This window comes from Elephantulus edwardii, unplaced genomic scaffold, assembly GCF_000299155.1.
Source record: "Elephantulus edwardii isolate Elephantulus edwardi_28Jun2011 unplaced genomic scaffold, EleEdw1.0 scaffold00096, whole genome shotgun sequence".
Lineage (NCBI taxonomy): Eukaryota > Metazoa > Chordata > Mammalia > Macroscelidea > Macroscelididae > Elephantulus > Elephantulus edwardii.
This window is the reverse complement of record NW_006399846.1, coordinates 11,905,423-11,918,678: the sequence shown is the minus strand read 5'-3', so window position 1 is coordinate 11,918,678 and position 13,256 is coordinate 11,905,423. Positions and strand designations below refer to the sequence as shown.

The 13,256-nt window shown below is 47.0% G+C and overlaps 2 protein-coding genes across 2 annotated transcripts in view; both read left to right on the top strand.

Annotated features, from left to right (window-relative positions):
• The window catches only part of CECR5 (cat eye syndrome chromosome region, candidate 5), a 54,838-nt gene extending 44,271 nt beyond the window's left edge, over positions 1-10,567 (top strand). The window contains exon 9 of the mRNA XM_006891380.1: positions 10,359-10,567. Within this exon, the coding sequence (XP_006891442.1) occupies positions 10,359-10,567 (209 nt within the window). The remainder of the gene's footprint in view (positions 1-10,358) is intronic.
• Positions 10,568-10,624: 57 nt separating this feature from the next.
• On the top strand, positions 10,625-12,516 carry CECR6 (cat eye syndrome chromosome region, candidate 6). The gene is given in 2 exon segments (XM_006903764.1): positions 10,625-12,329; positions 12,332-12,516. Coding segments are annotated over 2 exon segments (1,890 nt in total).
• The last annotated feature ends 740 nt before the right edge of the window (positions 12,517-13,256 follow it).

Sequence of the window (13,256 nt, the reverse complement as noted above, 5' to 3'; positions counted from 1 at the left end):
TTACAGCAGCAAATATACGTGGCTGGACTAGTTCAGTAGAATCTATTTCCTTCGCAAGATGAAGCCTCTGATGTCACTGCTAAGAAGGCATAGCCTTGGGCTTACACAGTCCCCCTGAGGCCCCTACCAGAAGATGACTGTGGTTTTAGCGGAATTCTCTTTCATTTTTGCTTTCCCTGATTTTCCCATTATGCTTTTAGAGTAGGTTCCCTCAAATGAATCCCAACTCTTAGTGACCCAACATACAACGAAATTAAATCTTGCCTAATCCTGCACTATTCTCGTAGTACCCGCTGTGCTTACTCATTGTTGATGTTACCTTGTCAATCCATCTTCTAAGGCTCTTCTTATTTACTGACTTTCTACTTTTCCAAGTACAGGATCCTTTCCCAAGAACTGGCCTCTCCTGATAGCATGCCCAAAATATTTGAGACAAGTCTCATCATCCCTGCTTTTTGCTAGTCTTGCTCTATTTGTGTCACACTGGCTACTAACTGCCACAAATTGTCAGATGAAGATTGGGTATCCTAGAATCCTTAATCGTGCTTATGCGAAACCAATACATAGACCAAGAAGCAATTGTCAAAACAGAACAAGCGAACACTGTATGGTTTAAAATCAGTGAAGGTGTGTGTCAGGGTTTTATCCTTTCCCCATACCTATTCAATCTGTATTTTGAGCAAATCATTCAAGAAGATAGGAAGCACTTACATCAAAGTCTACAGCCTTCAATATGGATTACATCTCAACATCAGCAAAACAAAAATCCTAACCAGTGGACCAATAGACAACTTCATGACAGATGTAGAAAAGGTTGAAGTTGGCAATAGTTTAATTTTGCTTGGATCCACAATAAACACCAAGGATAGCAGCAGTTAAGAAATCAAAAGGTGTGTTGCATTGGGGAAATCAGCTGTCAAGGACTTCTCTAGAGTACTAAAGAGCAAGGATGTCAGCTTAAAGACTAATGTGATCCTGATCTAAGCCATGGTGTTTCCAATTGCTTCCTATGGATCTGAAAGCTGGACAATGACTAAGGATGACAGACAACTTGATGCTTTTGAATTGTGCTCTTGGCAAAAAGTATTGAATATGCCATGAATTGCCAAAAGAAGAAATGAATCTGTCTTGGAGGAAGTGCAACCAGAATGCTCCTTAGAGGCAAGGATGTGAAACTTTGCCTCACTTACTTTGGGCATCTTTTCAGGACGGACTGCCTGGCAGATAGTCATGCTGAGAGACATGCTAGGAAAGGTAGAGGGTCTGCAAAGGAGACCCTTGAGATGAATTGACACATTGTGCTTGAGCAAAGCAGAGATCATGAGGCTGGCTTAGGGCAGGGCAAGGTTCATATCTGTTGTTTATAATGTCACTGTGAGTCATAGTCAACTTGATGGCCTTTAACAACAATTATCAGCTGATCATTCTATTGCTTTTGACAAATGCTTCATAACCTGATCCAGTCGAACTTGAGATCTGTTTGCAGGATTGTCGTTGAGTCATGTACTGACCCCAAGAGAGCTTTCTCTCTATGCAGTTCTCTCAATTAAACTTTTATCTGATCTGTTTTTGTTTGGGGGTACCCCCCAATTTGTGAATATCACAGAGATATTAATCTCTTCTGAAGTACTTGCTACTAAGATATGTTTTTTACAACCTTGCCTTTAGACTTGAACACTCTGCTAGAAAAAAAAAACTCAAGGAGACTTTCAGAACTCTCTGTTCCTATGCCCACCTCTACCCTGAGTAGAAGTAAACCTGTGTGCTACTGCCCTGGAGCTGGGTACAGCTGTCCACTTTTCTTGGTGTGACACCCTTCCCTGTGTGTATTGCAGTGGAGGGTGGTTTTGCCTAGTATTTTTAGTTTGTCTCTCCCAGCACTGAACTTTTAACCTTGTGGATGATCTTGAACCAGCGAGTAGAGCCCTGTGTTCTTGGCCTTCCATGCCTGGGGTTGCATTTCCACCCAAGTAGAGACTTGGTGACGGAAAGAAGCCTCAGTCCGTGCTTTCCTAGGACAGATTTCTAAAAAGTGGAGGTGGAGTTGGAGAGGATGAGAAATGCTGGTGGCTTGCCCTTCCTAGGGAGAAGCTGAGAAACGGTTGCCCTATATTGGGATTTTGGGGGATGGAGCCTCTTTTTGGCTAACGTAGAGCTTTTCCCCGGCAACTAACCTCAGAGATAGGCAGGAATGGGTCGCAGCTCAAACGCCCCAAATTTTTGCTCTTCTGACCAAGGTCTACAGTTTGAATCTACCAGTTACCCCGTGGGAAAAGGATGGGCAGTCTCCTCCCATGCGATTTGCTACCTTTGAAAATTCACTGGATGGCTTCCTATATCTTCATTCTGATTTGACGACACACACAGCAACTGAGATTTATTAAATTTCTTGACTCTTTTTCCATTTGCTCTGTGCTCTGAACCCCAGAACAATTTTAAGAGATTACATCTTTTAAATAAAAAAAATTCTTTACACTCACTATGAAATGATTGTTTTGATGGGAAGAGAATTCACAAAGTGGAAGTATGTCTCCTTTCTATAGGAGATATATGTACGTGTGCACCCCCCCCATTCTTTACTGTAAATTTATTTGAAGCTTTTGGAGGTCTGATCTTTTAGTGTGTTGCATCTGCTGACTTTCATTCGTTATTATTTATTTTGTATTTTGTAGTTCGGGGTTGTGAGTTCACTTGTACTTTATTGGAATAGATATGGGTGCTTTGTCTATGGGAGTCTTGTAAGGCTTGGGTTGAAGGTCTGTCTCTGCAGAACTGTTTTAAAGTTGTTTCTGCTGGGCATTTTATAGCTATCATTGATCTAGGACCAATATTTAGGTTCATTTCTCAGGATAAAATTATTCATATCCCAAATCCCAAATATGGCCCCAAGAGATTTTTAGATTTTTTTTTTTATTTCACTTCAAGCCTAAGCCAATGCTCCCTCTCCAGATGGCAGAGTTTTCCCCCAGTCCACCCTTTTACCAAGAGTCTTGGGGGTTTTTTTTGTCCAAAGTTCAGCTTTGTCCCCTTGCCTTGAGTAGGTGCAGCACCATGCCTCCTGGACATGTGTGGCAAACAAGCATTCATTAGTGCTCGTCAGGAAAACCTGCCACAGTAATAATGTTTGATGCAGTCTATGTCTGCACTGCTCAATCTGGTAGCCACTATTCATGCAAGGTGACTGAACACTCTAAGGGTCACTAGTTAATTTTAATTAGGATTAATTGAAATTGAAAGAGCCACATGTGGCTAATCACCTTGGTAATTAACCAGACAACTCAGTGAGACCAGTAACATACCTGAAAGCACGCACAGAATGATTTTCCTCACTTACTATTCTGTTTTCCAGCTCCCTTTAAAGATGGGCAATCTCTTCCTATGCAATTTACAGCCTCCAAAACTCCACTGGAGGGTCAAATGTGACTCAGTTTCCAAGTTATGGCCCCAGGGATTTCCCTTACTCTCCAGTGAGATTATCTGTGCATTAAAAGAGTGTCTGCTGTACTTTATCTAGTGTTTCCAGATGTTTGTAAGCTGAAAGTGTTTATATTATTTAGTTCACAGCATTCCCAGGACTAGAACATTGTCTCTGTGCCTCTGGTTTCTCTCCCCTCCAACCTATCCTCCCTGCTGCAAAGCAATCTTCCTAAAATGCATCTCTATTCATGTTCCATTTCTCTTGTCACAAGTTCCCCGTGACCTTAGATGACCCAAGCTCAGCTTAGTTTCTCAGGTCCACTGTGGCCCAGCCCCTGCCTATCTCCCCAGTCTTTTCTTTCACTGGTCCCTTTCCTGTCCTTCAAGCAGTGCCTAGTATTTGTAATTACTCAAAGGTGCTTCCTTCCTATCTTGTGCCTTAGATCCGCTCTTCATCTGACTCCTTCCTGGAATGCCCTCCTGACCCACCTCCACTCACTATCTGTTTAATCTGCTCATCTTTCAGAAGAGCCCACTTGCCTCCCTTTTGTTTATGAAGTCTGTCCTGATCTGCTCTTATTTTATACCTCTTCTGGACAATTTGACCATCATGTTCACAATATCCTCTACAACATTGCCTCTCTGCCAGTATGAACTTGAAATAACTTGCATTAAAAATAAAAATCTCCAGAACACAAACGCCTAGCCTAGGAACTGGCACAGGGAGGCACTATTGTTGGCATGCCTTCTTTGTCCTAGAGCATAGTGGCATCACGATGGGACTACCCATGGAGCAGCGGCTCTGTAGCCGGGGCAGAGGTAGTGTCTACCCTTAGAGGACTCTCAAAGAAACATGCTGAAGCTCTGCAGACCCCTCCTGCTTCAGAGTTCCCTGGCAGCTCCCTTTCGTTCTTGGAGAGCCAGTGACTGTATGATAGAGTGCCTGCTTGTGTCTTTTCTCATCTGGGGTTCATGCAGGGAGCATCTGAGAGCCTGCACACACCCCTCTGGCAGTTCCCTCTGGGCCTGTTCTTTATTCTAGTGCTGATGGTAAAAAGGGCAGTGTATGAGAACAGAGAATAAATCGGTAAAACTTAGGTTCAGGACTATGAGAGGTTGCACTACCCCAGGGAGCCTTCCATTACTGCTGATAGGACTACCGGCCTCTATTTTAGCCTGTCCTGAGTGGCCCAGGGAGGTAGTGAGCCGCTGGCCTTTCAGTTCCAGGAGGACAGGAATGTGCTGTGTTGCCACTGGAGCCTTACCCAGTGGCCAGCACTTAATAGATGTGTGCGGAAATATTTTTGGATTAAAATCTGCTTGGTTTATTCTTGTTTCCTGAGATGCCTGTGAATCGCTGCCCTCTTGGGGTGGTCAGAAGGAGGGAGAGCAGTGGGCTGGTGAGTGACCTGAACAGAGTCAGGAGTTCAGATCTAACCCTGCCTTTGCCCTTAACTGCTTTGTGACTGGGAGTACATTGCTTTTTCTCGTTGTCCCTAAGTTTCCAAGTATTGTGTGTCTAGTAGCTAGTATAGTGGCAGGTAGTTACCAAGTATCTGGTGAACTATTTTTCTGTTTCTTTAGGGGATGTTTGGAGTCACTTTATACATGAGACGTTGCTTTTTCCTTAGGTCTCCTCATACCCCCTTCAGGCTGGTGTTAAGACTACATATACATGTGTGTGTGGTGTCATTTATGTGTGTATGTGTGATGAATGTTTATGTCTGTATTGTGTACATTGCGTGTGATGTGTGTCATGTATGTGATGTGTATGTGTGATGTGTGTATAGAATATTGGAAACCACTCTGTAAAGAGGAAATCCACTCAGTACTCAAGCCAACAACTTAGTCTTCTGTCTACTCTGACTTCTTAACTATTAGTGCTCTTATAAGGGGCCTTGGTCTGAAAGAAATTGAGCTTAAAAGACTGACTGATCGACAGAACACTTTCCAGACATGCAAAGAATCATGTCGAAGGACTATTATGATCCAGGTTAGTTTGGAGGGAAATCTTATGAGGGAGAGCACAGCTCTTTGCCTTCATCAGCTGCTTTTGCATCTTCAATTGCTTTATTAACTTGAGCAGAAGTCCTGGGCCAGCTTCCACATTGGCTGCTGGCTGGCATTTTCCCATGGGGAGAGTGGGGAGACTGGCTATAATCACTCCCATTAGTGGTTGGCAGCTCCCCAGCCTGCTTCATTACCTGGACCAGCTCAGCCCTGACATCTGCCGGACCTGCTGTGACGCTCACACATGAGTGGAGGCTGCATCAGCCAAGCTCTTCATTCCCCATGCTTGCCCCATGTCAGTGGACCTTGGCACAAGCTTGCATAGCTCAGTCTTTCACACTGGGAAGCCTGAGGAGACCAACACCAGGAGCTGTTCTTCCTAACACGTCAGCTTTGCTCCCTGGCACTTAAATAAAGAATCTGAGAGAAGTAGAACACTAGATGTGACCTCAGAAAGGGATACAGTCCAGAAAACAGCCACTGGTGGCCCATGCTATGAATTAATGTTCCTTTGTAGGTTAAGATATGAGTGAGTGGAATTATGATGATAAAACCAGGTAACTGGATTGACACAGTGACTGTAATGTTGGGCTAACTTTTGAGGCATGCTGGAGGTCATGATGAGGCAAGGATAAGGCAAGGTTCCAATTTGTTATTCAATCTGATATCTTATGGGTCATTATTGACTTGATAGCACATAACAGCTTTTAACTGAGCACCTACTATGAGTTGGCAATAAAGCACATTAAACCATCCACATAAGGGACCATTTTTAATACAACAGTGTTAAGTATCAGTCCCTTCTTAGGTTAGCAGAGCAACATACTGCCAACCATACCACCAGAGTGCCTTCTGGTCCTTTCTTTCATATAATTTTTATTGTGGTAGAACATACATAACATAAAACTTTCCATTTGAACAACTCTTACATGTATGGCTCAGTGACATTCACAACTTTGTGCAACCATCACTATTATTTAAAGAAAATGTCATTACCTCAGGCAGAAATTCTGTACCTATTCTTTATGGTGACTTCCTATTCCCTAGTCCCTGGTAACCTCTCTTTATTTTGTTTCTATAACAAAATAATTTGCCTGTTCTAGATAATTTCATTTAAGTGGAACTATATAATATTTGTCCTTTTGTATCTGGTTTATTTCACAGTATAATGTTTTAGAGTTCATACAGGAGACCCATGAAGCATATATCTTATTATAGATATAGATATGGATATAGATAATATAGATATAGAGATAGATATTTAACTCCCTTTTTATGACTGAATAATATTCCATTGTTTGTATGCCCATTTGTCCATTTATCTGCTGTATTTAGAACCATCCAGGAGTGGAATTATTATTGGTTCATATGGTAGTTCTCTCTGACTTTTTGAGGAATTGCCAGAATGTTTTCTACAGCTATCATACCATTTTCTATTTCATTCTGCTATATCTGAAGATATCCATTTCTCCACATCCTCCCCAACACTTTAGTTTTCTTTCCTTTCTTTTTTGATTTCCTCTGTCTTTCATTGTCATGGAGTCAATTCTGACTCACAGCAACTCTCCATTAGGTTTCCGAGGACTCTGCTCATCTTCCTCACGCAGAGTAGCTGGTGGATTTGAACCACTGACCTCTTAGTTAGTAGACTGGATCTTTAAATCCATTCTAGCAGGTGGGAAGACAAAGCAAAATATTATCATGAAATATGCAAAGAGCTGGAATTAGAAAATCTAAAGGGATGAACTCATTTGACATTTCATAAGCTGAAGGAATTGAAGTACAAATTCAAGCCTTGCGTTGCAATACTTAACGATACTATAGGTAGAATATTAAATGATCGAGGAAGCATTAAAAGAATATAGAAGGAAAACACAAAGTCACTGTACCAAAAAGAATTGGCTGACACAGAAGAATTTTAAGAAACAGCATACGATCAAGAAATAATGGTGATGAAGGAGGAAATTCAAGTTGCTCTGAAGGAATTGGCAAAAAATAAGTCCTTGGGAACTGATGGAACACCAACTGACATATTTCAACAAACAGATATACCCCTGTACGTGCTTGTGCCAAGAAATCTGGAGGACAGCTACCTGGCCAGCTGACTGGAAGAGATCCATATTTATTCCCATTCCAAGAAAAAGTGATCCAACAGAATGTGGAAATTACCAAACAATATCAATAATACTGCAAGCAAAATCCTGCTGAAGATTATCCAAAAATAACTGGAACCGTACATTGACAGAAAACTACCAGAAATACAAGCTGGATTTAGGAGAGGTCGTGGCACTAGTGATATCATTGCCAATGGATGAATCTTGATTGAAAAGTAGGGAGTGCCAGAAGGATGTTTAGTTGTGTTTTATTGACTATGCAAAGGAATTTGACAGTGTGGATCACAACAAATTGTGGCTCACAATTTTTTGAGAGGAATGGGGATACCTGAACACTTGATTGTGCTCAAGTGAAACCTATACTTAGACCAGGAAGCTGTCATACAAACAGAGCAAGGAAACATTGCATGGTTTAAAATCAAGAAAAGAGTGTGTCAGGGGTGTGTCCTTTCTCCATACCTTTTCGATCTATATATGGAACAGATCATTTGGGAGGCTGGACTTTTATGAAGAAGAATGTGACATCAGGATTTGAGGAACACTCATCAACAATCTGTGTTATGCATGTGGCACAACCTTGCTCACTGAGAATGAGAAGGACTTGAAGGGTTTGCTACAGAAGGTCAAGGACTGTAATCTTCAATATGGATTGAAGCTCAATATGAAGAAAACAAAGATTCTCCCTACTGGACCAATTGACAACATCATGATAGATGGAGAAGAGACTGAAGTTGTTAACAATTTCATCTTGATCATGTCCACAGTCAACACTCTTGGCACCAGCAGTCAGGAAATCAAAAGACAAATTGCTTTGGGAAAGTCTGCTGTTAGGGACTTCTCCAGAGTGGTAAGGAACAACAATGTCAGTCTAGAAACAGAGGTCCCCTTGGTCCAAGCCATAGTCTTCACAGTTACTTTCTATAAATCAGAGAGCTGGCTGGACAATGACTAAGGATGACAGAAGAAGAATTGATGCCTTTGGGTTGTGGTGCTGGAGCAAAGTATTGACATGGACAGCCAGAAAAATAAATAGGTCTGTTTCGGAGAAGCAAGGATTTTGAAGTTCCTTGGAGGCAAGGATTTTGAAGCTCTGTCTCACATACTTTAGGCACATGGCCAGGAGGGACAAGTCTGTGAAGAAGGACATCATGCTTGAAAGGGTGGAGGGACAGCTCCAGAGAGGATGATCCCAGATAAGATGGACTGACATGGTAACTGAGGCAATGGGGGTAGATGTGTCAGGGTCAGTGAGACTAGCTCAGGGTAGGGTAGGGTTCAAAGCTATTGTACATGGGGTCGCTTTGAGACTTGGCACATAACAGCAACAGCAACCCCAGAGAGAAAGCTCTTACTACCACATCTGTTCTATTTTGTAAGATGTTGAAATCTAGATGTTTCCAAAGATTGTATATGCCCGTGGGAGGTAGAAATACTGTAGGCTGTAAGTTCTAAATCCTTCACTGCGTATTGTTTGGTTTGTTTGCACAGACAGAACCCTCAGAGGCTAGAGAAAATAGATTCATCTCATACATTTATGGAGATAAATTTAAGGTCACCTCCAGAAAGGGCCACGAGCTGCTGTGGTTCCACCATATCCCTTTCCTCCAGCTGCACAGTGCATAGTGCTATGTAGGAAAATGAGCCCCAAAAGCATTAACAGCACCATTAAGGGTAAGGCAATCAAGGCATGGAACGTGCAGCCTCAAGTAGGTGGAAAAGGAAAAAGAAGCAGGCAAGCTACCAGCCTTCCAATGATGGGAATGAGGTGCATGCATTAAACACTATACTCTCCCCTCAAAAAAAGCAACCAACCAAGAAAAAAAAAAAACCCCAAACAAACCAAAACCACCCACATTTGTTTTGAATTAAAATTATTTCACTTATTTTTTTTCTCAAGAAATCTCCCAGAGCCATCACTTCCATTTGGCTGCCCAGATAGCCATGCCCAGTTACAGGTTAGGTCTTAGAGTTTAGCATGAGCTGCTGAGCTTGTGAATACAGACTCCGCCAACACCATCCATCTGACAGTGCCTTCTGTCCACTCATTCAGGTTGCCATATTCACAGTCATCCTGTTTAGGCCTTTTCTTTCTTCTTTTTTTAAAGTCAAGGCACACTATCTCTAAATGCTCCTTTATTTTTCTCTCTGCTAGAGACGTCTTCCTTTTATTCCCAGTTCCCATTTAAAATATCTCTGAGAATACGAAAAGCTTCACTTGGCTAGAGTCCCAAACTTTTTACCTGTTCTTTCTTCCCAAGTAATTATATTCAAGGCATTTCCACCGGAAATGGGGGCTTTTCAAAGGGAGCTCACTGAACCCAGTGCTGGGCACTTGAATAAGTGTCTTGGTTGCTGTTCTCTTAATCATTGTGACCGGGTCCCTTTATTTAAGTGTCTTAGGAAGAGTCGGATGGGCCAGCTGACAGGGTAGAGGCCCAAAGTGCCTTGCTGCCTACAAAAGATGCTTGGGTGACCCAGTGCAGAGATCTGAAACTGTTAACTGATCCTGGAGCTCAGGAGGTCTAGTCTATTCTGATAGCAAGCCGTTCAAGTCCTGGGACCTCTGAGAGGCTTCTCCTGGAGTCCTATGCGCACTGTCAGTCTTCCTAACTCCTCCCCTTCCATTCCCCTCCCCATTCTGGAGTATGCCTCCTCCTCCTCTCATCCTTCTGGCTCACTGGGCTCCCCTCCCCTTCTCTCTTTGTTTTAGCTGATCCAACGAGCCAGGCTTTATCCTTCTCTGGCCTCTCTTCCTCATCTCCCCCTTAAATCCAGTCCTGGTTTCCTCGCCTCCAGCCTCCCTTTTCTCTCCTCCAGGGCTCGCTCCCCGCCCCCGCCCCGCCCGTCGTCACCGAGGTCCATTCAGCACCGCGCCTTCCACCGCTCGCAGCCACCCGGGGTTTGGCTCGCCCAGTCCGTTAGCTCCACTCCGGAACTCGCTGCCTCCCGATCCGGTACGAGTCCCAGCCCCTGGTGAGGAGGCGGCGGTGGCGGCGGTCCCTGGCTCCTCTCCGCCGCCTCGCTAGCCCAGGGTTGGCGGAGAGGGAGCAACTGGACAGCCCCCCAGAGCCCCTCGGAGGACAATGCACCCAGCGCTCGGCAACCCCCGTTCGGTCTCATCCTTGTCAGGCTCCTTTCCGCCGCCCCCAACCGCCGCCCGGCTGCAGCCCCTCTTCCTCCGGGGGGGTTCCACCCGCGGCCGGAGAGGCTCGGGCGACAGCAGCACCAGCACCAGCACCAGCAGGGGGGGAGGCGGCGGCAGACGCGGCGGGGGCGGTGGCGGCTCCCCGAGCAGCAGCACGGGCGCAGAGAGAGAGGACGACGACGAGAGCATCAGCATCAGCAAGCCGCTGGTGCCAGTCGCTGCCACCGGGATCCCAGGGCCCCCGGTTCAGGGGAGCGTCCCAGTCACCGACTCTGCGCCCACCGCCTTCTCCTCCTCCTCTGCCACCTCGTCCTCCTCTTCCACGCCCACCTCCTCCTGCAGCATGACAGCCGGGGACTTTGGCGGGGGCGCTGGGACCGGGGCCGTCGGGGTTCCCGGGGGTCGCTCGGCTGGGGGCGCAGGAGGTACTGGGACTGGCAGTGGCGCCTCCTGCTGCTCGTGTTGTTGCTGCTGCGGCCGCCCAGCCCGCTCAGGCCGCCGGGGTCGGCGGCGCGGCTGCGCCCCTACTCCTGGTTGTCGCTGGGGTTACCAGGCGCTGTCCGTGGTGCTGCTACTGGCGCAGGGCGGTCTACTAGACCTGTACCTCATCGCTGTCACCGACCTGTACTGGTGCTCCTGGATCGCCACCGACCTGGTGGTGGTGGTGGGCTGGGCCATCTTCTTTGCCAAGAACAGCCGCGGCCGTCGGGGCGGCCCAGCGAGCAGCGTGCACAATCACCACCAGCACCACCATCATGGGGCGCCGCCTCTGCACCTGTCCGCCGCCCCGGCCTCCTCTGCCGCCTCCGCCGGGGCCAAGGTGCGCAGTGGCCGCGCGGGCGCCAGTGGCCCGGGAGTGGCCGGGTCGGCGGGGGAATTCGCCTTTGCCTACTTGGCGTGGCTCATCTACTCCATCGCCTTCACGCCCAAGGTGGTGCTCATTTTGGGCACATCCATCCTGGACCTCATCGAGCTGCGCGCACCCTTCGGCACCACGGGTTTCCGCCTCACGATGGCGCTGTCCGTGCCCTTACTCTACAGCCTAGTGCGGGCCATCAGCGAGGCAGGCGCCCCTCCTGGCTCAGCCGGACCTCTGCTCTTACAACCCCAGCAACACCGCGCCGCTGGCTGCTTCCTGGGCACGTGTCTGGACCTGCTCGACAGCTTCACTCTAGTGGAACTGATGCTGGAAGGCCGCGTCCCGCTGCCAGCGCACCTGCGCTACCTGCTCATTGCTGTCTATTTCCTCACACTCGCCTCGCCGGTGCTCTGGCTCTATGAGCTCAACGCAGCAGCCACAGCAGCTTCGTCCTGGGGCCAGGCCTCTGGTCCCGGGAGCTGCAGCCGCCTCCTGCGCCTGCTAGGTGGCTGCCTTGTGGATGTGCCGCTGCTGGCGCTGCGCTGCCTCCTGGTGGTGAGCTACCAGCAGCCCCTCTCCATCTTCATGCTCAAGAACCTTTTCTTCCTCGGCTGCCGTGGCCTGGAGGCACTGGAGGGCTGCTGGGACAGGAGCAGTCGACCCTCCCCGAGTCGAGCCAGGGGTGGTTACGGCGCTCCACCCTCTGCCCCGCCGCCACCTCCGCCACCACCACCACCTCAGGGCGGTTCCCAACTGGGGCACTGCATCTCAGAGAACGAGGGGGGGCCCATGGCTATGTAAATATCCTGGCCAGCGGTCTCCTAGAATTGAGGATAAAGGCAGGGAGCCTTGCATTTGAGTGGAGCGTCCCCAGTTCCCTTGTCTTCAGTCCTTCTCTCAAATTTAGTCAGAGCCGTTTGGAAGAACTATTAACAGGGCGAAGGCCAGAGTGTCTGTCCTGCATCCTTTGAGTCAAGACTGCTTGGAGGGAGAATAGCAGGTATTGGTAAGGGAGGTCTGCCTCTCTTAATCTTCCTTCTCTAGACCCTCTTTGCCTAACTTCCAGAGGGCTGGATACTTCTGTGTCTCAGTTTTCTTACATCTAACTCTAAATCCCAACCATTGGGAGGGAGAATAGAGGAAAGGTGTGTTTAGGGAGGGCCATTCTACCTTCCTCCTGCTTGGAAGTACCAGTCTCTTTTAGGCTGTAGTTACTGGCTATTGTCTCACACCTTGAAGTTGACCTGGAATTCACTTGGCCTGGTGCATCTCTTGGATAGCTCCCTGATAGCAGATGGAGTGTGTGTCCCTGTGTGCATGGTGGTGTTCTCTTGTGTTCATCCTGTGGCCCCTTGCAATGTGTTGGAGGCCTAGGGAGGCCTCGTCCTCCCTCACCACATACACAACCATCTCCTTTTTTCCTGAATTTGTGGCCATGAATTCCTTGCAAAAGGGTCTCCTCCAAGAGAGAACTTCGTCCAAGCTCTTCCTCAGTCCTACTCCTCTTTTCTCAGTTTGGGAAGAGTAGGGGTCCAAGCTCTAAGGACCAAACTGCACCCTTTGTTGGGTGAGTGAGAATTTCTACCTCCGTGCTTTCAACTTTTTGTTGCATCATGTATTGATGCTCCTTGCAAAAAACAGAATACACACACACACACACACACACACACACACACACTCTCACACACTCACACACACACACACACAGCAT